The sequence below is a fragment of the Chiroxiphia lanceolata genome, chromosome 21 (assembly GCF_009829145.1).
Source record: "Chiroxiphia lanceolata isolate bChiLan1 chromosome 21, bChiLan1.pri, whole genome shotgun sequence".
Classification (NCBI taxonomy): Eukaryota; Metazoa; Chordata; class Aves; order Passeriformes; family Pipridae; genus Chiroxiphia; species Chiroxiphia lanceolata.
Window position 1 is genome coordinate 1,756,823 of NC_045657.1, and position 21,351 is coordinate 1,778,173.

General features: G+C 53.5%; 2 protein-coding genes across 6 annotated transcripts in view; one reads left to right on the forward strand and one right to left on the reverse strand.

Annotated features, from left to right (window-relative positions):
* Nucleotides 1–17,599, forward strand: LHX6 (LIM homeobox 6). 3 transcript variants are annotated; one of them, XM_032708409.1, is made up of 10 exons: nt 1–75; nt 554–694; nt 998–1,180; nt 1,257–1,378; nt 6,912–7,132; nt 9,467–9,567; nt 9,649–9,744; nt 11,315–11,489; nt 12,150–12,245; nt 13,940–17,599. In XM_032708409.1, the coding sequence occupies exons 1-10, from the start codon at nt 1–3 to the stop codon at nt 14,020–14,022; spliced, it is 1,293 nt and encodes a 430-aa protein (XP_032564300.1). In that variant the 3' UTR covers nt 14,023–17,599. The 3 variants fall into 3 exon arrangements, with proteins under 3 accessions (XP_032564300.1, XP_032564301.1, XP_032564302.1); XM_032708410.1 differs by lacking the exon at nt 1–75 and having other exon boundaries at nt 247–694; nt 12,150–12,253; XM_032708411.1 differs by lacking the exons at nt 1–75; nt 12,150–12,245 and having other exon boundaries at nt 247–694.
* Nucleotides 16,864–21,351, reverse strand: part of MORN5 (MORN repeat containing 5) — a 15,178-nt gene continuing 10,690 nt past the window's right edge. For all 3 annotated transcript variants that reach the window (XM_032708414.1, XM_032708413.1, XM_032708415.1), the window contains exons 5-6: nt 18,195–18,312; nt 16,864–16,969 (exon numbers count right to left, since the gene is read on the reverse strand). In XM_032708414.1, coding sequence (XP_032564305.1) covers nt 18,233–18,312 — 80 coding nt within the window. In that variant the 3' untranslated portion in view covers nt 16,864–16,969; nt 18,195–18,232. The remainder of the gene's footprint in view (nt 16,970–18,194; nt 18,313–21,351) is intronic.

Below are 21,351 nucleotides of genomic sequence, written 5' to 3' on the forward strand. Positions count from 1 at the left end.
ATGCACCGGAGCCATGGGGGCGGGCAGCCCCGGGGCCCGGGCCGCCGCGCCCCGGCCGGCGCCCAGGCGGGCAAGGTGAGCGCTGCCGCCGCTGCCGTCGGGGCCGGGAGCGGGGCCGGGGCCGGGCCGGGGCTGGGGCCGCTCGCTGCCTCCCGCGCCGGAGGGGTGGATTTTTCCATCCCGGCGTTTTCTGGGGCGTTTTGTGCTCGGCGGAGGGAGAGGGGGAAGAATTTCGATTTTTAATTACTACCATTAAAAAAATCAAATTTGCAATTCTTTGGGTGGCCTGATGGATTCCCTGATTGACAGCCGGAATTGACACTCTGGTACCTCTTATCTCGGGCATTTACGGCAATTTCTAATTGCAGGTAGTTTGGGGGGTTTTTCAGCGCCTTGGCTCGCATGGGAACCGAGCGATTACTTCAAGAGGCCCGGGTTAAGTGCAGGCAGGGGGAGAATTCAATCCACATTCAAATTGCTTCATTAAAGAGACGCAGCTTTTGTTGCAAAGGATTTAAATGGCCACTAGAAAGTTCTTATTTATTGTTTTGAGGCGGTTTATATAGGGTGCCCCGCGCTCGCCCGGCGCATGGAGCCGCAGCCTCCGTCTCCCGCTCTCTCCATCAAGGTGATGCCGCCGGAGCCGCTGCCCAAGGGGAGCGCCCGCTGTCTCGATCCGCACTCCCGCGCCATGGTAAGCGGGACCGGGGGCTGCGGCGACTCGCCGGGACCCGCCGGGCCGGGGATGCGGGGTCGCACTGGGCCGGGGATGCCGCGAGCTGTGGGGATCCGCCGGGCCGGGGGCTGCGGGAACGCGTCGGGCCGGGAATTACGGGATTCCCGCCGGGACCCTCCAGGCCAGTGTTGTCAGGGGTTTGTGGGTGCCCGCCGGCCCGGGGATGCCGAGAGCTTCGGGGACCCGCCGGAACGCTCCGGTTCGGGGCTGCGGGGAACGGCGGGGCCCCGGCTGACGGCCCCGCGGCGGCTCTGCCCGCAGTCTCAGCCCGACGGGGAGCCGCTGCCCGGCGCCCTGGAGAAGGAGGACGCCCGCTCAGCGCCCAGCACTCCGTCCACGCCGTCCGTCTGCTCCCCGCCATCCTCTTCCTCCTCCACGCCGTCGGCCGGCAAAAACGTCTGTTCCAGCTGCGGGCTGGAGATCCTCGACCGGTACCTGCTGAAGGTGAGCGGGGCGGGGGGCGGCGGGGGCGGCGGGGGGCGGCGGGTGGCCCTGGGTCTCAGCCTCTTCTCTGCCGCAGGTGAACAACCTCATCTGGCACGTCCGGTGCCTGGAGTGCTCCGTGTGCCGCACCTCGCTGCGCCAGCAGCACAGCTGCTACATCAAGAACAAGGAGATCTTCTGCAAGATGGACTACTTCAGGTAGGGACCGGGCCGGGGCCGCTCCGAGGGGCTCAGCCGCCGCCGGGTGCCGCGGGGCCGGGGCCGCTCCGGCACTGCCGAGGGGAAGGTTTGGAAAAGCCGCCGGGCTCCCCGGAGCAGCCGGGCGGGAGACGACCCTTGGAGCACGGGAAGAGAGGCGGAAAGGGAGGTTGGGGTGCAGTTGCCCACCCTCCGGAGGGGTTCCTGCCCCCCGGCCGTGGCTGTGTGGGACACCTCGAGCTCCCCGTCTCGGCGGCGGGAGCGCCCGGCTCCGTGGGTGCGGCGTGGCGGGGATGGTGCCCGCGGCAGGGAAACGGGGATGGGACGGAATGGCCTCGTCCCGGCTCTTGCCGGAGGGTAAATTGGTGCTGCTGGCCTGCGGTGCCGAGCCCCTTTGGGGAGCTCCTGTCCGAGCTGCGGCCCCGCAATCGCCGGAGCGTCCGCGGCGGGAGCGCGTTACGGAACCGAAACGAACGACGGGCGGCGGCTGCGGTCCCGGGGCTCGGGCCGGACCCGCACCCCCGGAGCAGCCTGTCCCGCAGGGAGGAGGTTCTGTCTGCGTCAGTCTTTCTGTTCTAAACCTTAACCCACGAATTTTCCCTTAATTTGAGTGGAACGAGGGGATTGAGTATTTTGAGCTCCTCGCCAGGGTTTAACTAAACATCGGAACCCCCGCTCTGACTTTCCCCATCCTACCAGGATGAGGGAATGCTGTTTGATCTGAGAGGAAGGGGAATGGCGGGCAGGAAATGGGAATGACCCCGGCGGGGCGCAGGGGGCTCGGAGCATCCTCCGGCCGCGGCGGAGCTCGGGGCTGCCCCGGCGGCAGCGGGCAGGGGAGCTCGGGGGGCACCTCCGAGATTCCTCCGGTGCTTTTTATTAAAGGGTCTGCAAATACCCGATTTTCCGCAGCTCAGCCCCTGCCCGCGCCGGGCTTGGTGCGGTGCCGCCGGGGGTGCGGGGCTCATGGAGGCGGGTGCGGGGCTCGGAGAGCTGAGTCTGTCCCGGAGTCACGGAACTCCGCGTCCTGTCCGGTGGTTGTTGTTCTTCTTATTATTAGTTATTGTTATTATTTTTAAACTGCAATTTTCGGTGACTTCACCGAAATCTCCTCCACTCCACATAGAAAGGCTCAGGGGGTCCCGTGGCCACGGTGATGTTTTGGGGCACTTTAAGCGTTTTAATTCATTTATCACCGTTCTGGTGCAGTTGATGTGTGGTTTATTTTTGGTTTATTTTTGAGAGTGAATCTTTCCAAAGGCGGTTTTGAAGTAGCGCCGGGATCTCGAAATGACCTTCGAGCAAATGTGGCAAATAACAGCGTTAAAATTAATCTGTTTCGCGAGCCCCCCGTCTGAGCAGCCCCGATCCCCTCTTTCGGTGGGAGCAGACGGGCTGTGCGCGTCGGTATTGACGGGCCAAAGGGAAACAAAACGAAAATCGCGGAAGCCGCCGCAGGACGCTCCCGGTTCCTGCGGCAACCGTTCGGGGGGCGCGGGGGCTCCCAGCCCGCGCTCCGCAACTTGCCTTTTGCACTAAAAAGTGGGGATTTGGGGAGATTCTTTTTTTTTTTTTTTTTTTTTTTTTTGTGAATCTGAGCGGCGGCAGCGGCGGCGCTCGGAGCCCGGCGGGTGCGGATCTGCCTCTCTCGCCGCAGCCCCGCGGGGATCGCTGCGACCCCCGGGCGAGCCCCGGGCCGGCCCCGATGGTCGGGGGTAGCGGGCGGGGGTCGCTCCCGCGGCGGAGCCCGCCGGGCTGAGCCGCCGCCGTCGGTGCCAGTGCGTGGCTGCTCACCAGGGCAGGGGCCGGGGCAAATCTCCCCGGCTGTCCTCGGCCAGCTCGGCCCTTTGGCCGCTCCCTCCTGCACCCGCCCGGCCCTGGGAACATGCCGGCCGGCATCTTGCTGATTCCGGCCAGTGGGACTCAGCGCTTGGCGCAAAACAAACTTGACCCTTGGGATGGATTTTAAAAATTGTATTTATTGTTTGCTGTAGATGAAATATGTGGGGGTTTTTTTTAAAGCAAAGCAGAAACCCCATCCTAATGCGTGTGGTTTGGAGCCAAGGCAGATGGAAGGGGCAGTGGGATGCTCTGCACGGAGCACATGGATGTTCTATCACTCCGGTGCTGGTTCTGACACTGGTGCTGTTGGGGGACGCTGAGGATGGAGGCTGAGAGGCACAGGGCTGTCATGTCACAGCCCCACTGCCCACGGGGAGCATGGTTAGGCCTGCTCTGTCCGAGTGTCGCTTCCCTGTCCCCGTGAGGGGCTGTGTAGAGGTGCTGGCACTGCTGTGGATCCACGGCCTCATGTGCGTTTTTAGGCAAATGCTGCTGTTTTCCTGTGTCTTGTCAAATAATTACATTTGGCGTCCAAGGCTCCAGTGCTTCAAGGAGAACCAAATTAAAATTGGATCTCATTGAGCAGAACATTGTGTTCCCGGGCGATGCAGGGGCTGCTCACAGTCAAGCTCCCACAGCTCCGGTCACCCCGAGGCCTGGCATGATCCCGGTGTGATTCCTGCTGTGCCCCTCTGTGACCTCGATGGGCAGCCCACGGGCATGTGAGCATGGGGTCACTGGCCTGGCTGTGGCTCAGGTGGGCTCCATCACCTCAATCAATGCTCCAGCTTGAGCACTGCCATGTCACAGCATGAAGATGCTCGCTGAGGCACCCGCTGCTCTGCTGGGAGATTGGGGTGATGTCTGGAAGCTGCAGCTGCCTCTGAGGGCTGTGTATGGGGCTTCTTACAGAGTGGAACCAGGAGATGTTTGGAGCTGTGAGCGGCCCTGGGGCTGGGTGTCCCTTGCCCTGTCCCCACAGGCAGGGATGGACAGCAGGGCTCAGGGAGCTGTGGTACCTGGGGACAAGTGGTGTGTGAGAGCCAGGACACACCAGAGCGTCCTCGCGCCTCTGCTCTTCCCACTCCCCAGATGATGCGGCTGCCCCTGGGGGAGGTGGGATGAGTCTTTCTTGGATGACTCTCTCTGGGATGAGTCTTTCCTGGTAACGTTGTTCTCAGCTTTCATCTCCCAGGGTTAACCTTTGTGGAGAGCCATCAGCATCTGCTCACCCGACCACAAACCACGCGCGCGGGGTGTGAGCCGATGGCTCTGGGAGTGGTTGGTGATGCTCCTGCCTGTGCCACAGTGCTGGGCTTGGATAAAACCTCTGGCTCTGTGTCTCTTGCTGCAGTGCAGCCCTGCCACCATCCCTGTCCCTGTCCCAGCCAGGCTGGTGGCAGGGGCCATGCGGAGCCCCTTTCCTGGTGCTTTGTTCTTTGGGCTCTCGCTGCCCTGTGAGCTCAGGGCACTGATGCCGGTGTTCTGGTGGAGCTCTTCATTTGTGGCGGTGACGGGTCGGGGCAGAGTGTTCGCAGGCATTTCCCTCTCTGTTCCTGTGGTGCTGGCAGCAGCAGTCTCACAGTGGTGGTCCCTGTGGTGACAGTATCAGGTGACAGTGGGTGCCGTGCCTGGCCCCAGCTCACCCTGGTTTCTGTACAACCCGACTGCTGCAGCGGTGCTGCAGACGGGGGTTGGCCAAGAGCTGCAGGCGCAGCGTCAGCGGTTGCCGGTGCCGCAGCCTGTGCAGCCCCATGCCCACGTTGCTGCTGAGCCTCAGCCTCTCTCTGGGTGCTGTTGGTGCCGTGGCTCTGTAGGGGACAGTGGCATCAGTCCCTGACTGTACTGGCTGCCCTGTTCCCACGAGCTCCCGCGCCTTTGGCAGCCCCTGTTCCGCTCCCTGGGCACTGCCACCAACCCAGGGGTCCCGCCTGGCCCCAGAGGGTACTCCATGCTGTCTGGGGCCTCCTGAGTGTCTCCCCCAGATCCCAGCTGGTGTGTGATTGGGGTGTGTGACCTTTCCTGTGCAGTGCCCGGTGTCCCAGTTTCCCCCATCCCCGTGCTGTGCTCCCCCTGCACAGGCTGGGATCCGAGCAGGGAGCAGCCATCACCACGTGCCATTAGCTCGGTGCACTGCCCCTCGCTTGATACTGCTCAGCAAGTACGACTGTTTACATAGCACATTGTTCAAAGTAATTCAATTTACAGGAATGATCTTTACTTCTAAATAAAAAATTAATATGGTTCTTTTGTTTGTGCGTTTATATAAACGAGCTGGCACGAAGTCAGTTTACAATGTTCCCATCTGAAGTAAATTAGTGAAGTCTCTTAGCTAAGTCTCTGTATAATTTCAGCACAGAAATGTCCTCTTTCTTTTTTTTTTTCTTTTTTGGTCAGCTATGGTCAGGCTGAAAAATTTAGACCCTTCGATTCCTCCCAAATAGTTTTGCAATTAGTAATTCCAGCACAGGACGGCCTTCTACATCTTGTTGAGCCCATGGTGGGCGGCAGCTCTGTGGTGTGGGGTCAGGCACAGGCAGTGTGTTGGTTGTGGTGGCCTGATCTGGGCTCTGTCACTGCCTGTCCACAGCACCTGGGGCTGCACTGGACAGGCAGTTTGTGGGGTTTGTGGTGTGGGGTCTCTCCTGTTGCTCAGTGTGGTTGTTTCTTCTTGGTGTTTTGTGCCTGTGCTGAGAGATTCAGGAGCTGCTCGGGCAGGGCTGGCAGTGGCTCTACTCCCCACTGTGGTGGGGGCTGGTGAGAGCCCCTGGGGAGCCTGAGGTGGCAGTGGCAGTGCTGGGGCTGTGCTGGGAAGCGCAGTGGCTGCAGTCGGGGCTGTGTCAGAGCCAGCACCAGCTCTGCGGTGGCAGAGGACAGGCTCCTTTCTCCCCTGATGCTCTTACCGCTGCTCATTGCATTTATTTTTTTAAGCAGCAGCAATACTGAAATGCAGAAATCAAACTAAGGCTGTGCCTGGCTCCTCCAGGCACTGGCCTGGGGGTTCAGGGCTGTGGGGGCCACATCTACTGCTCCCTGTGAATCGCCCGCCCTTGGCCGTTGGCATCCTGGCAGGAATGGAGGTTTTCAGGAGCACACGATCCCACGGTGCAGGGATCCTGGCTGTCTTGTTGCCTCTTCATTGTGCTGAGCTACCTTCCAGCATAGCTCACACCAGCACAGTCATGTGCAGCGATGAGACCTCCTCGATGGAGGAAAAACCAGATGCGTGCGCCTGTACGTGTGAGGAGAGCACACATGGTTTGATTTATGGCAGTGGGAGAGAACCAGCTCTGACACAGTTTCCATCCGAGTCTCACACTGGCTGTTATCAGAATGAAAAATCCCACGGGCTTGGAAGCTGATTCACGGCGCTGCGTCACCTCAGCCCCTCGGCCGCGTCTGGTGCTGCAGGGCTGTGGCGAGTCACACCCCGCTGCTGCCCACACCGCTGCCCACACCGCTGCCCACACCGCTGCCCACACCGCTGCCCACACCACTGCCAACACCACTCTCTGGGGAATGGCACCTGTGGGACAGTTTTGTTGTATCTCTCCATGCTGTGGGATTCGGGCTGGTTCAGGGTGAGCGATGGGGTTGGCAGCAGCGCCTGCGCCCCAACATCACCCTGCCTGTCCTCACCCTGCCTGCCTTCACCCTACCTGCCCTCACCTGCCTCTTCTCCCCCCTGCAGCCGGTTCGGTACGAAGTGTGCCCGCTGTGGCAGGCAGATCTACGCCAGCGACTGGGTGCGGCGAGCGCGGGGCAATGCCTACCACCTCGCCTGCTTCGCCTGCTTCTCCTGCAAGCGGCAGCTCTCCACCGGCGAGGAGTTCGGCCTGGTGGAGGAGAAGGTGCTGTGCCGGATCCACTACGACACCATGATAGAGAATCTCAAGAGAGCGGCAGAGAACGGTACGGAGCCCCAGCACTGGGGTCACGGCCTCGCCCCGGGGACCATGCAGGGTGTCACTGTCCCCTGCCCTCATCCCGGAGTGGCGGGGTCGGTCGTGTTGTTGCCAAAAAGGGTTGATGGGTGGCCATGGGGTGGCTTGAGCACAAGGCCCTGGGCTGGCAGAGTGCTCACGGGGGTGGCCAACGTGCTGGCAGCACCTGTGGCTCACGGCAGACCTGGTTGCCGTGGGTGGTACCAGGGACGAGTGCCTGGTCTCACACAGCCCAGCATGCAGCACGTGAGGAAGCTACTGGGACTTTGAGGCTGTGAGTCATAAATCTAGAAGGTGGGATTGGCGATTCAACAAAACCTTCCCATCATTTTCCACCCGCCCTGCCCATCCTGGGCTGTGCTGCTCCCAGCTGGATGGTGCTGTGCCGCGCCATGGCCAGCCAGCCTCCAGTGTCCCAGTCGGGTCGGTGACACCGAGGTCACACGGCACCATAGCTCCCGTCCCCTTGAGCCCAGCCCCATCCTGCGTGGCAGTGGCCGGAGATGCTTGGAGGAACAAATCTGTGGGGTTAGTCCAGCGTAGTGCACAGAGAAGCCGGGCAGTGCCACGGCATGTGTGGGAAAAGTACCTCAGTGCATGGTGGGCACAGGCAGTGACACGCCATGCCCCGGCCCATGCAGCATGTGGAAACCATTAACAACCTGATGTGAAAATAACATGTTTCTGTTTACTGTGTTTGAGTAAGAGGATGAAAACAGAGTGCCCAGACAGGCTGGGAGGGTCCCGGCTCAGGACGTGGCTCACGGCATGTTGGTCCATATGGTCAGCTGCTGTGGAGGCGTGAGGGAGGTGGTGGGAACAGGGATGGAGAGGGAGATGCCACATGGCCTGGAGGAGCAGTTTGGTGCGAGAAAAGCAGGATCTGGCACCAGGGAACCTCGCAGAGCTGTTACCCCAGCTGAGGGCTGGGATGGTGGGTTTTCTGCTTCTCAGAAGGACCTGCTGGTGTGGGCTGAGCACTACGGTGTTGGGCAGCACTGGGGCACCTGGTGAGTGCCCTGTATGGGTACCTCTGTCAAAGTGTCCCCTGGTTTTGAGAAGGGGGTGGGATCACTTTGCAGAGCTGCAGTTGCTGTGAAGTTGGAGGGCCATGCTCCCCCCTCCAGCAATTACCCAGCAATTTCTTCTGCACATGAGGTTTTACATACAAGAAAAATAAACAGATGTTACTGAAGTCAGAGTCCCATTCATCATCCGAAAAGAACAAGTCAAACTATATGAGAAAGTCCTTCAACTCAAGCCAAGACAATCACAGCCTGGTCCAGCTTGTGGAGCGAGCACTGGGCTGTACAGGCGCATCCTGGGAGTGGGGTGAGCGCCAGCCCTGCTTGGCCTTCCTCCCTCCTCCATCCCTCCTTGGTGCTTCACCTACACTGCTGAGAGCAGACAGGCATGGCCTGGGCTGCAGGGGGGACCCCAGTGAGGAATGAGGGACCCCAGCTCTGGCCACCCTCCCTGTAGGCTGTGTGGCAGTGTGAGCACAGCTGGGCTCATCCTGACGCTGTGCTTGGAAAGTGGGAGGTCGGTGTCCCCCTGGTGTGTCCCCCTTAGTGTGGCTGCTGCTTAGGGCATGGGCACCCCAAGGCCATGGGGATGGTATTGCTCCTTCTGCTGCTCAGGGACCCAGGAGGAAGAGGAGATCAGGGTGCTGGGAGGATTTGGGGCCGGGGAAATGAGCAGAGAGCCCATTGAAACTCTCTGAGCAAATGAAACGACTGATGGAGGCAGCACCGGTGGAGGAAAACGGGGTCACAGGGAGCAGCACAGGGCAGGAGTGATGGATGTCAGTGAGCCCAGCAGAGACAGGGTCCCTTCCGAGCCGCTCCCTGGAGGATGTGGCCGAGTAGTGACCACGAGTCAGGGCCAGTGGGACATCAGTGCTTGCCCTCACACACCACCTTGACATCCCTCTTCCTGCTGCTGTCTTCCTGTCCCTTATTCCCCAGGGCTTCCACCACTTGCTGCATTTTTCTTAATTCAACAGTAAGCTCTTCGGGGGAGGTGGTGTCTCCTTCCCAGTGTGCTGAGGGGCTCAGCAACCCAGGGCAGCTCCCAAGGGGCAGTGCTGGCTCTGTTCTTTCTGCTCCCACTTGCAGCAAAGGATGCTGTGGGTGCCCTACCCTGCCAGGCGTGTTGTCCCTTGGTTGAGGGGATGCCGTGGGTGCCCCACACTGCAATGCCACCGGCCATGCTGTCCCCCAGTTGAGCAGCTGCTGCATTTGGGGGTGCCAGGTGGGCAGGGGAATTTCTGACCTGTGGCTCATGGGCTTCTCTCCTGCAGGCAATGGGATCACGCTGGAGGGGGCTGTGCCCTCGGAGCAGGACAGCCAGCCCAAGCCAGCCAAGAGAGCCCGCACCTCCTTCACCGCCGAGCAGCTGCAGGTAGGGGGGCTGGGCCGGGGGGGCTGGAGGGGCTGCGCCTCCCCAGTCTCATCCTGAGCCCCTCTCTCCTCTCTCCCTCAGGTCATGCAGGCACAGTTTGCTCAGGACAACAACCCCGACGCACAGACGCTGCAGAAGCTGGCGGACATGACGGGGCTGAGTCGGAGGGTCATTCAGGTGAGGGGCAGCTGGGTGGGCACCATAGGTCAAGCAGCCCCAAGCAGGGCAGGGAGGGTGCACCTAAAGGCTGGCACCAGACAGGGCTCACAGCCCCGTGGCCCCTCACTCCTGCACATCAACCCCATGACATGCAGCATCCAGCAGCTTCGTGCTGCCTCCCCAGCGTGTCGGCTCACTGGCTCCCGTAGCAATGCCAGCACCATGCTCCCTCTGTCTCTCTTGTGGGTTTTCTATTTGTTTTTCCCTCCTAGGACGCAATGAAACAAACCCCTGTGCAGCCCCAATAAGTCACCAGGTGGGAAAGCTGCCCATGAGCACAGTGACCCAGAGCTCTGTGTTCTGCCCCAGCTCAGGCAGCCCGGGAGCTCCCCTGGCAGTCAGTAGCAGTCCCTGCCATGAGCAGGCAAAATTCTCAAGCTTCAGGAAGTGTTGGGATTGAGAAGTTTAAAGAAAAAGGGGTTTTGCAGCCCCAGGGGACGTGGTGGCAGGGAAGTCCCCATGCCTGTGCCGGGAAGGGAGGGAAAGTGGTGCTGTAGGGACTGAGAAATGTCCCCTCTGCAAATCCCAGCTCATCATCCCTGCAGACAGCCCAGCTTTGCCTCTCGGTGACATTTATACTCCTCACTTTAATGTTCTGCTGACATACTTTCTGCATACAATAAAAACCACAAATGATGAAAATAAATTTGGAGCTTTCATCAGGGATTGTTTTGTCAATGACACATTTAAATTTTGTGTGTGAAAATCTGGCTCGAGCCTCCATTACTGAGATTCTTCATTTAGCTAAAGATCAAGCAGGCTGCACACCAGGTGATTTTTTTTGTGGATATTTTTCAAAGGCGCTTTAAACAGGAAACAATTTGTCAAATGCTTGCGACTGTTTCCTTCTCTGTGGTCCAGTGTGCTCAGCCTCAGAGAGCTGATCTTCACTCAGCCTCCTCAGCATAAAAAAACCCTTCCATGCATGTTTTATCTCTAGGATGTAATTCCCTAACTATTCCTTTAATTAGAAGCACTGAGATATGGTCAGAGGGCTCATACCTGCTGCTCACACAGACTAGAGCTGTGTCCCACCACAGTGCCCTCCTTTCTCAGCTTTAATATTCTGTTGATGTGGTTTTTGAATATGGTAAAACACAAGTGTATTAAAACATTATTGTTTTCATCATCCTTAAAGTCACAACGTCTCCAAGTCTAACTTTCTGCTGGGTCTTGTCTCCCCTTGTTCCTCTCCTTGCCAATGCTCACGTGTTTCCCAACTGATCTCAGCTGTGCTTTTAGCCCAGGTGAGCTGGAGCTGCAGCCTAAGATTTAAGACCTTGAAAGGTGCGCCCGTTCTTTGCAGGGGAGTTGAGCAGGGACAAAGCTTTGGCTTCACTCATGCTCCGATGGGTGTAAAATAAAGCTGTGGAAACCAGTGAAACGCTGGTGAGGGGCAAATTTCTCAATTTTATTTCTTTTTTTTTAAATGCTTGGAGCAGACACCCACCCTGGGGTTGCGGTGAAGGACCACACTTCAATCCAGTTGTCTCTGAAGTTGACGCAACATTTGCTGCTTTTGTTTCAGGTTTGGTTTCAAAACTGCAGAGCCCGCCATAAAAAACACACCCCCCAGCACACGGTGCCGCCCTCGGGAGCGCCCCCGTCCCGCATCCCCTCCTCGCTCTCCGACGACATCCACTACTCGCCCTTCAGCAGCCCCGAGCGGGCCCGGATGGTGACGCTGCACGGATACATAGAAAGTAAGAGTGGAGAGTGGCCGGCGGGGCTGCGGCGCTGGGGGGGACTCGGGGAGGGGCAGGGGGAGCTCCCCCGGGGCAGGCGGTGGCACCACGGCACAGCACTGCCAGAAACGCTCCTGTGCTGCTGCTCCTCCTCCTCGTGCCTGGTGAACTCTGCCTTTGGAGTTTTCTGAAGGGCTGTTAATGTGGGAGGCTCAGATGAGAGAGGGAGGGGACAGAGTACTGCTGCTCGTTCCCTCCATGCCTCATCCTCAGAAGAGCCACTGCCTGGGTTTTACCTGGCTGATCCTTGGCCCTCCATGAGTTCTCTGTGTCATGGAGGAGAGCTGTGAGTGTGCCCTGTTGAGCTCGGTGCTCCGTGCTCTCCTTCCTTCTCCGAGCAGCAGAGTTGCTTTCCTTAACAATTCCAAGTGCTGGTGAATGATTTGTGAGTGGTGGGCAGCTTTGGTCATGCCAGGATGGAGGCTTTGGCTCCGTGGCTCTTGTGAGGTTTCTCCCCTCCCTCACCTGTGTGGGCTCCTGCTGTGCCTCTGCCTGATCCATGGGGCACTTCTTGCTCCACGTGTGTCCCAAGCTGCTCCCGGTGGAGGCCTGGCCGTGCTGGCTGGAGGGCCTGTATTGTTTGTAGTAACAGAGGCTGAAGCCTCTTCTCATCCACAGGTCAGGTACAGTGTGGACAAGTGCACTGTAGACTTCCCTACACTGCTCCACCAGTGCACCTCAAAGCAGACATGGAAGGACCACTATCTAATAGGGGTGAGAAGGTAATTGTAGTCCCTGCTCCAGGCTCTGGGGCCGACCCTCCACTGTAGCAAAGATCTGTGTGTAACATCATTGCCACCTCTGCCTCCTGCTCACTGCTTCTCCATGACCTCCCATGTGTCTGTCCTTAGTCTTGGTGGCCCTCAGTTGGTGTACCCACTGTTGGTCAGAATGGCATCACTTTGTTCTTCACTAAACACCCCTCCTTGTTGTGAAGTGCTGCATTCCCTGAAGGATTCTCATGTCCTCCTGCTGACTCCCCTCTCTGGTTTCTCCCCTTCCTGTGTGCCCTGAGCTCTGTCCTGCTCCGTTCCTCTGTTGATAACAGAGCAGAGGGGGCTGTCAGCCTGTGCTGACTTCCCAGTTTTCCATGAGTTAACAAAAAAATATTCATTTCTTGTGGATTGCAGTATTGCTTAAAAAAAACAAACAAACAACTGGCTGTTACAATATCTGAAGCAGGAATGTTATTTCACAATGTCTGGCCAGGGAACAATATTGCATGTTGATATTTTTCTGTGCAGTGCTTCCAGTATCTAATACACAGCTTACCGGGGGCAAGACTTCTCAAACATGCTTAGGCTTGTAAGATTTTATTTAGGGTTCCAGTTTCAGTGACTTTCCTTTGAGGAAACACTGAGCCTTTGGCAACTCTTAGTGGTTTTAGCTTTTGTCTTTACTGGTAGAAGTTCTCAGCATCTCTCCTTTCAGATCTCTCTCTACTCAGTGCAGCATTGGCAGCTTATTGAGCTCTGTTTCAGCGAGCACAAGCAGGGGAACAGGAAAGTTACTTTTTCAGTCTAAATGCTACCATTTTTTCATGATACTTGCACAGTGAGCTGGAGAGTTTTCAGAAAATATTATACAGTCCCTGTGCTGTCATTCAGAGAAGCTCTGCTGCAGCAAGCAGCTCCTGATTTAAATGCAATTACTTGCTCGCAGCTGTTGCAGAATGGGGTTCTCAGGACATGGAGCTGCCCCCCAACCAGCTCGTTTTCCAAACAGTCACTTGCATGTTGAATTCCTGAAAACTGAAACAGCTTTTTTTTCCACATCCAAGATTTTTTTAAAAGCAGTGATAGCTGAGATCTTGGGAAAACACTTGTAAATGCTAAGTCTCTGTTTCCCTTTTCCTGTGGAGCACCCCCCACGCTCCCCTTGGGGTGCCCAGTGCAGTGGCTGGTGAGATCTGAGTTGTGACCAGCTCAGTAGCCACTTCCCTTGCCCGATGGCAAAGGCAGGGGCCGTATTTGCAGAGCAGTGAGGTGAAGTGGTTTGAGGGGAGCCTGTGGTGGTTATCGAGGGAGGGGGATAGAGTCAGGACCACTCAAAATGGTCTTTGTCTTTCTTGGTAGCTGCTGTATCACAGGACAAACTGGTTAAATCCTGGTTTCAGTGTGCTGACCAGTTTTGTTTGGTTTCATAGCTGAAGGTGTGCCCAGAGGGGCACCTTTCCTGCAGGCTGTGCTGCCACAGTCCCGTTACCTCCCACCTGGGCTCCTCAGTGCAGTGCCAGCATCCCTGGCAGCTCCTGGGCAGACAGTGCTTCCAGAGGGGGTTTTCCTGGGGGGAAGTGGCTTCCACAGCAGAGCCCATGTCTGTCCTGTTCTCCCTGAAAGCACATTGCCTCCGTGAGTGCTGCCTGTCTCCAAAAGCAGCTAACTCTCTGCTCCCGTTTCTCCCCCCAGGTCATCCTCTTTCAGTACTGACTGCCCGGACTCTTCCTCACCTGCCCATGGCCCTACCAGCACCACTGCCCCTCAGCCGCTGACACGGCGTCCAGCCCACGGCAACTGGCATCAGTCCCAGAGGAGAAGCTCAGATCCAGCGCTCCCAGTTCTTCCCATTGACCAGCACCTCACGCCCACTCCGATTTCTCCAGCGACACTCTGTGTGTGTGTGTGTTGAGTGCAGAGTTACATTTGACACTTGTTTCTTGTGGACTTGTAAAATGATCGTGAGTCTCTCCAAGGCAGTGCCAGACACAGTCAAAACTAGTGACTCTACTGTGCTTGCAAATCTTGCTCCCAAACCCATGGGAATACGAACAACCCAGAACACGCTGAGTCTCAGGGGGGTCGGTGATCACCTCTGAACATAAAGGAAGGAGGAATTTACGTGGTTTGGCCTGATTCTCTTTTTGCACCAGTGAAGCGGTTCCCGGACATCCCTCCTTATTTCCACTTGCATGTGTGAAATCTGAAATGGGCTTTTTGGCTCAGCAACTCGATACATAGACAGACCTTCCTGAGCCAAACTCGCAGGTAGCCGAGACTCCACTAAGTGGAAAACATGATGCCAGCTGGAAATAGGCAGTTTTTCTTCCTCCTCAAAGTGCTTTAGAATCACATGTCCTTTGATCACTCAAAGGTAAGTAAATCTTAGTGTTTTTCCCCCCCGTTTTATAGGAGGGGAAACAGAGATGTCCTAAATGGAGAGGAACTGTGGGGGTTGGTGGCAGAGCCCGGTTTAGCACCCTGAAGTTTTTGATTGCTGACTCGTTCTTAGAACACTGAATATCTCTCTCCTCTCACAGCCATCTGCCAAATCTTCATTTTTTAAATTTTTTTTTTTAAAGTTTTTTACTCTTGTTCTTTATTAACAAACTACTTTATTTCCTTGGAGTCATATCACAAATGGGTGATTTCAGAGTGTACCTACACAAAACTCTCAGACTCTCCATACTCTGGGACTGGGAAATGCTCAATGGAAGGTGACCATAAAGGTGTAGAAATGTTCTGCCCTGCTGTGGACCCAAGTTCAATCAGTGGAAACAGTCAGGTAGAAACTGGAGACCAGTTAAAAAGGTGAAGACCACAGTAAGGCCAGCAGGAATGGTCACTAGCCGAGTGGACAGCGAGGTGGTGGCGTGTTCCTCTGTCTGGCAGCGTCGCTCTGATTCCCTCTGCCCTCCCGTTCTGCCTTGCTGGAGTGCAGCTCTTGGTCCTGCCAGGCCCTGGGATGAAGGTGCAGCTGGGGAGAACTGCTGCTGGCGGGCTCACGGCAACAGCAAAGGAAATGCTCAGCAGTCTGGCCCCGAATCAGGAAAAAGGCTCCACAGTGATCCTTCATTGACGGTAATAACAAAAAGTAAACAAGTGACCTCTGCCAGCCCTTCTCAGTTTGCACCGAGCCAAGAGCAGGTCTGTACCAAAACCTGTCTCCACGCAAGCACACGGGCCTGTCCTGCTGCTAAGTGTCCGTGAGGCCGCACGTCCAGGAATGTGAAAGCCCACTACGAGCCACAGCCAGTGAGGGGAATGACCCATCCGTGCCCCAGGAGCAGGAGATGGGAACTCATCCCTTACATAACTTGTTTTTAGGTCGAAGTGTGCATACACGTGTTTTCCTCTCTGGGAGATCCTGGATCCATCTCCAGCATGGAGGGCAGCCGTCCATCCCACTGCTCTGGCCAGCCCCTGTTGCACACATGGCAAGGCTTCTCCTGACCATGTCCTTGAACTCCATGTGACACCAGCGGCCAGGCACGTGGCTCTGGCTGACCAGGAATGGCCTGGGGAGATGTGAATGTCTGCTGAGGTGGCCACCAAGGTCTCTGGGTTTGAGAAGTAGCTGAGTACAAGCACACGTTGATATTGGTTGGAGCAAATGCATATGTACACGCACACTCTGCTCTGTGTGTGTGTGTGTATGTACTGAGAGAGAGTGATGGTACTACCTCGGACAGTTAAGCCAGTATCTGTCTAATTGCAGCCAGCAGCTCTATCCCCAGGCTTTGAAAGCAGAGAGGGAATTAAGTCCAGAAAACATTATTGTCACCTCCTGACGTGCGAGCGACCATTCCCAGTGTGTGACATCCCCAGTGACAAGGCACTGCCACACGCCTGCCCTGACTGGAAGCAGCACTGCAGAGGTGTCCCCTCGGGGAGGGGACGGTCACCAGTCACAGCAATTTTTGTCCTTGCCCGTAGCAATGAGTGAAGGACTGGTGTTCCCTTCGTTGGCTCTTGGTGAGTGTTTGTGATCACAGGTTGAGGTGGTTGCTGGGTTCATGTGCAACAGCCTTGAGATGCTGGTGGGGGTCAGGGGGGGTCACCGGGGCCGACTTTGTTCTCCATTTGTGCTCACGCATCCTAATGACCATTTAGTTATGGAATTAGTGCCGTTATTTCATTTAAGACTGAAGGAGAGACTTCAGGCTGTAACTTGCCCTGACATCCCACAGTCCTTGAGATTTCCACAACTGTTTTGTGGAGGGAGAAAAGGGTTCGATGTGTTTCTCTTCTGTCTCGGTGGTGCAATGAAAGGAAAACTATGAAATATGTATCTGCTAAATACCAACTTGATCAAAAGAAACCCCACTTGTGAAATGTACTGTATAACCCAGGGTTTGTCACCGATCCCACGGCAGAGCCGGAGCACAAGGTAGGGGCTGAGGGGGTGTAGGTGTTTCTCTCCAGGGACGTGGGCTCACTACAGACTGTGCTCGGGGCACTTCCCCCCATAAGTAGCCAGGAGCAGCTTTGCTAATTCAGAAATCAGGCTCTGTTTATATTAAGCCCAAATTGTTTGCAAAAACTGGAAGCAATTCAGCTTGTGCAGTTTTAGAGCTAATTATGTGTATGGAAAATACTCAACTGTACCAAGAATGTAAGAAATCTTCTAATTTATTCAATACATTGTTTCACAACATATTTCACACTGACTGTTGCCACTGAACCAAACCTTATCTCAGGTCATTTGCATTCATCTCCTGTCTGTGGATTAAAAAAAAAATAAAATTAAAGTCATTCTCATTTTCTTAGTTTATTCAGTAATTGCCAGATGGGTTCTGGTGCAGCAATGCAGACTCCACGCACTAAACTTTTCCAGTTGCTATTTACAAAGCCTTTTGCAGACAGAACCCACTGAGGACAGCCAGTGAAAGGCTCTTCACTCCAGTTTAATAAGGTAACTAATACGGCTCGGCTCTGAAAGTGGAATGGTTTAAGGTTTTATCACCAGTGATTTTTTTTTTGGCTCATGCTGGTTAACCCCAATGCCTGAGCTAAAGGTGCTTACACAACTCACTCGTTGGGATGGGAGTGGGAACCAATCCTGCACTACTATCAGTGATTTATCTGTAGGATGCCAACTAAACGCCAGTTTTATTTCATCTGCCAATCATTTTGTTGTAGCATGTTGCAATTCTGCATGTCTTGGCTACAATGGTTAAAAAATTTTTTCTCTGAATGAGTGGACAGTCAAGACTAATATTTATTTTAAAAAAGTAAAACTAAATTGTAAGCACTTTTTTGTAAAACCAATGTCTGTTTTGTTACATACTTTTAATGTTGTGCTTTGTAAATGTCTTATTTGTGTAATAAATAAAGTTAATGCAAGTAGAAGTGCTGGCACTTACATCCAGAAAATGATGTAATTCCATTTTATTTTATTTTTAAATACTTTCTGGCTTACTAATCAAGCAGCAACCCACCCAGTTTTCCTCTTTTATTATTTTGTTAAACTCTGGCTTCAGGAGAGTTCAACAAACGTTCGTAGTAAATGGATATAATTTCCTAGTTAGCAAACCAGTCATTAAAGAATACCTCTGGTGTACATTATTACAATGATCAATCAATATCAAAGTACTGAGCAAAAAGAGAGGAAAGGAATTCACCAGGACAGCTAACTAAAATCTGGGAAAATAATGTTGATTAAGATGGATTTGAATGACTTCAACACCGAATCTGAGGCACTCCTTTTAACAAATTGTTTTCAGGCTTAATAATGTTTATACATACTACACTGCACACCTCTCAGGAATATTATTGTGAGTACAGTCGGCTTTTTTGCCATGGCTTTTGCTCAGCATGACTGATTAAATGATTATTTCCATTTTTGTTTGTGCTGACAGAGATGACAGAAAGATTATATTCCTGTCGAGGGAAAGGGTGAGACAAATCCACGAGGACAAATTGCGTTTATTGTGACTCAGATTACCTGCTTTGCTGGAATATTATTGTCTAGCAAGATCTGGTTTATGGTTTCGGTTTGTGCTCAGCTCTTCCACCCCCAGCTTTCCGGCAGGTCCGAGTGATCCATTCATGCTCATCATCGTCTGAAAGGGAGATAAAGAGAGCGCTAAACATCCCCGTGTCAGAGCTGCTCTCTGCAGCGCTGGGGTCCAGCTCAAACAAGCAATTTTTCCTTTGAAAAGCAAATCCGTTTTTAGCCGTTGTCATCTCTTAGAACACTTTTTTTTGTTGCTGTTGTTGTTTGTTTAAAAGACCGTGTGCAGTTGTGTGGAAATTTGTCAAGGCAGGAGGTACTGGATCTGTGGCAAGGACTGATTATTTGTCTGTTTGAAAAGCTTAGCTTGGGTGAACTATAAGATTTGCATGTATAGATTTTATATTTTGTGTTTGGGGCAAAATATGCAGGAGAAGCATTGAAACTATCAGAAGTTAATATAGACCTTTTTTTAAAATACTATGCCTGCGTTGCTTGTCAGTTTATGAAAAACAAAGGTAAAGAAAAATCTATAGTAAAACCCCAGGTTCTTGTCTTCCAGCTTCTCTTTCCATGCTGTTTTTGAGATGTACGTTGTGGCAGGTATCCATAAACTGATGCAGTGGCTGAGAGACACATTTTAGACCATCTTCTGTGTCCCTTGTTAGTATTCATGTCTGTCGTATTTATTTTGAGAGCATAATGACAGTGTGGAAAGAAAATAAAAGCAAAGACAATGTAGGAAAAAAATAACTGCCCAGCAAAGTTTGAATAGAAATTTTGTGTATGATTACAAAAAAATACCCTGGTGAATGTTAAGTTGTGGCTTCTTAATTCCAGGGATTTAAACAGTCTTGTCTCCAGAAACTGTTCTGCAGCCATTTCTTTTGTGTTGGTGAAGGGGAAAGGAGATCTATGTAGTAAACCAGGAAAACCAAACTTCAAAGAGCTTTGGAAAAAAAATCAAAGTATTACTTAAAACAATATCTGTATTTATTTTTACATAAGTGAAATGTATTCGAGCTGCTTCTTGTGTTTAGCACTGTCTTAACAAATCCGTACTAGGTGCTTGTGATGTGTGTTTCTAACCTGCTTCAGTTTAGATTTTAAGAAAGAATAGATGACTGGGAGGAGGATGGAGCTGAGGGAGCTGTGACCTTGTGCTGTGACCATCCTTTGGCACAGTCAGGCACAGTCCCATTTAATCACACACTGAGCACCCTGCTTGGGTAGGTCAGAAGAGATGGAGAAAAAACATGTTCCCTGTAAGGAGTCAAATTTTCACGGAGATCTTTTGATTGTGGAGTTGTACCTTTACATTAAAGTGACAGAGGAGCATTTGAAATGCAAAAGGGAGGAAGGTCCCGGGAATGAACTGACTGAATAATCAGTTGTGTTGTGTTAATCTAAGAAGTGTAAAGTATGTGACAAATTCAGTCTGTTGCACAAGTCATCAAGCTCGGGGGTTAATCTTATTGATTGTGGAGGGCTTTGAATCAAGTCAGCTTTGTCTTTCCTTTTTTTTCTTCCTTTTTTTTTTTTTTTTTCATGCTGCCCTCCCCTTTTTCTCACTCCTGGCCGAGTGAGGCGGGCACACGCCTTGTCGGGTGCTGCTCACAGGCTGCTCCCTTGGCATCCTGGCACAAGCAGGGAAGCATCCTGGTGAAAGCAGGGAAGCACGTGCCAAGGCATTTGCTCCTGTCTGTCGGCAGCGCTCCTGTGCCACCCCTGGCAGGCACTGATGGGAAGGGCCGCTGGCTGGAGGGAGGTTTCCCTGGGAGCCTGCTCTCCAGTTCGCCCTGTGCTCGCAGTCACTGGGGCCAAAGTGCTGCTGTCCCGCTGACCCTCTCCTGGGTTCCCACTCCGGGTCACCGGCTTTCAGAGCTCAGTTTTGGTGGGGAGTGCCCACCTTCGAGCAGCACCCCAGTGACCGTGAGCGGGCTGAGGACACACCGGGGCTGCCGTTGTTCCCACAGATCAGCCACAGGGCGCTTTAATGACTGGAAAATGGTCACGATTTGGGTAGAATGGCCAAGTTCAGCTCCCTCTGTGTTTCACTGATCTCTTTTTTATTCTTTATGCCTAGGAATCCCTAGGTCCATAACAAAATGCCCTGTTAGTGGCGAGTTTCTTATTCGGGTATAAACTAGGGGAAAACAGAGGGGGAAAAAATATGCTAAAAAGGGAATTAAAAATATGAGCACTGAATCTTGCTTAAAGACCACGCAATCCTTAGAGGCAGATTCCACTGAGGGCTGCAACAGGAATGCAAATGCGGTCCTTAAGCTTTCTTAAAAACAACATCCAAGCCATAATCAGTGTGCTGGCTTTTGTTCTATGCACTAGGTGTTCCAGACAGTAACGACGTGTCACGTGAGCCCCGGCTGCAAGCAGAGATTGTCCAGCCAGGGTGGCTCTGTGATTTTAGCTGGAATTGCCTTAACTAAAAAAAAAAAAAAATAAAAAAAAAAATAAATAAAATAGTAAAAAAAAATAGTTTATCTGAGCTTGTAATAATGGCAGGAAAAATTAAACTTTTTCTGCCCTGGTGAAGGAATAAGCAGAAGTTACCCAAGCTGTACTTCAGCAGTGGTATCTGGGTGTATTTGCCTCACCTGAGCACTAGAAGTAACCAGCCTGACTTTTACTGGAGCCATCAATAACTCTCACTCAGCTGAGCACCCAGGGATAAGCACAAAGAAAGGCAGATGTAACTTGGCTTCATCTCACAGGTTTCCAGCCTGTCCTTGGTTTGCCCAGGTTGTTTCCTTCTGCATTCTGGGTTTTCCTGGTCTCCGAGCAAAGCACACAAGGCAAGTAGCTCCAAGGATTTTACCCTCTCCAGGCCTGTCCCAAAATGTCTCAGTTCATGCAGTGATCTGATCCCATGCAAATTAAACCCGTGTTCATAAGCCCTGCTTAACTTGTATTTAGTTTATTCAGATGTAAAACTGAGTGAACAAGTGAATTGAAACTTTGTGTATGAAAATGATTCAATCTGAAGTAAATCCCTAGAACTGCCACCCGACCCAGTGTTCTGTACAACTGCTCCTTGGTCTAGGTAAGGGGAAATGAAAGGATTGATCCAGCATAGCAAGAAGAACCACAGCCCCAGAGATGAGAATGGCTCCAGGGCTGGCTATGGGAG

What these genes read in the sequence shown, in the direction of transcription:
- LHX6 (XM_032708409.1), top strand. Translation starts at nt 1, where the DNA reads ATGCACCGGAGCCATGGGGGCGGGCAGCCCCGGGGCCCGGGCCGCCGC. An exon ending in TGCAAGATGGACTACTTCAG is followed by an intron (nt 1,379 to 6,911) that starts GTAGGGACCGGG and finishes TCCCCCCTGCAG; the next exon opens with CCGGTTCGGTACGAAGTGTG. An exon ending in CAAGAGAGCGGCAGAGAACG is followed by an intron (nt 7,133 to 9,466) that starts GTACGGAGCCCC and finishes TCTCTCCTGCAG; the next exon opens with GCAATGGGATCACGCTGGAG.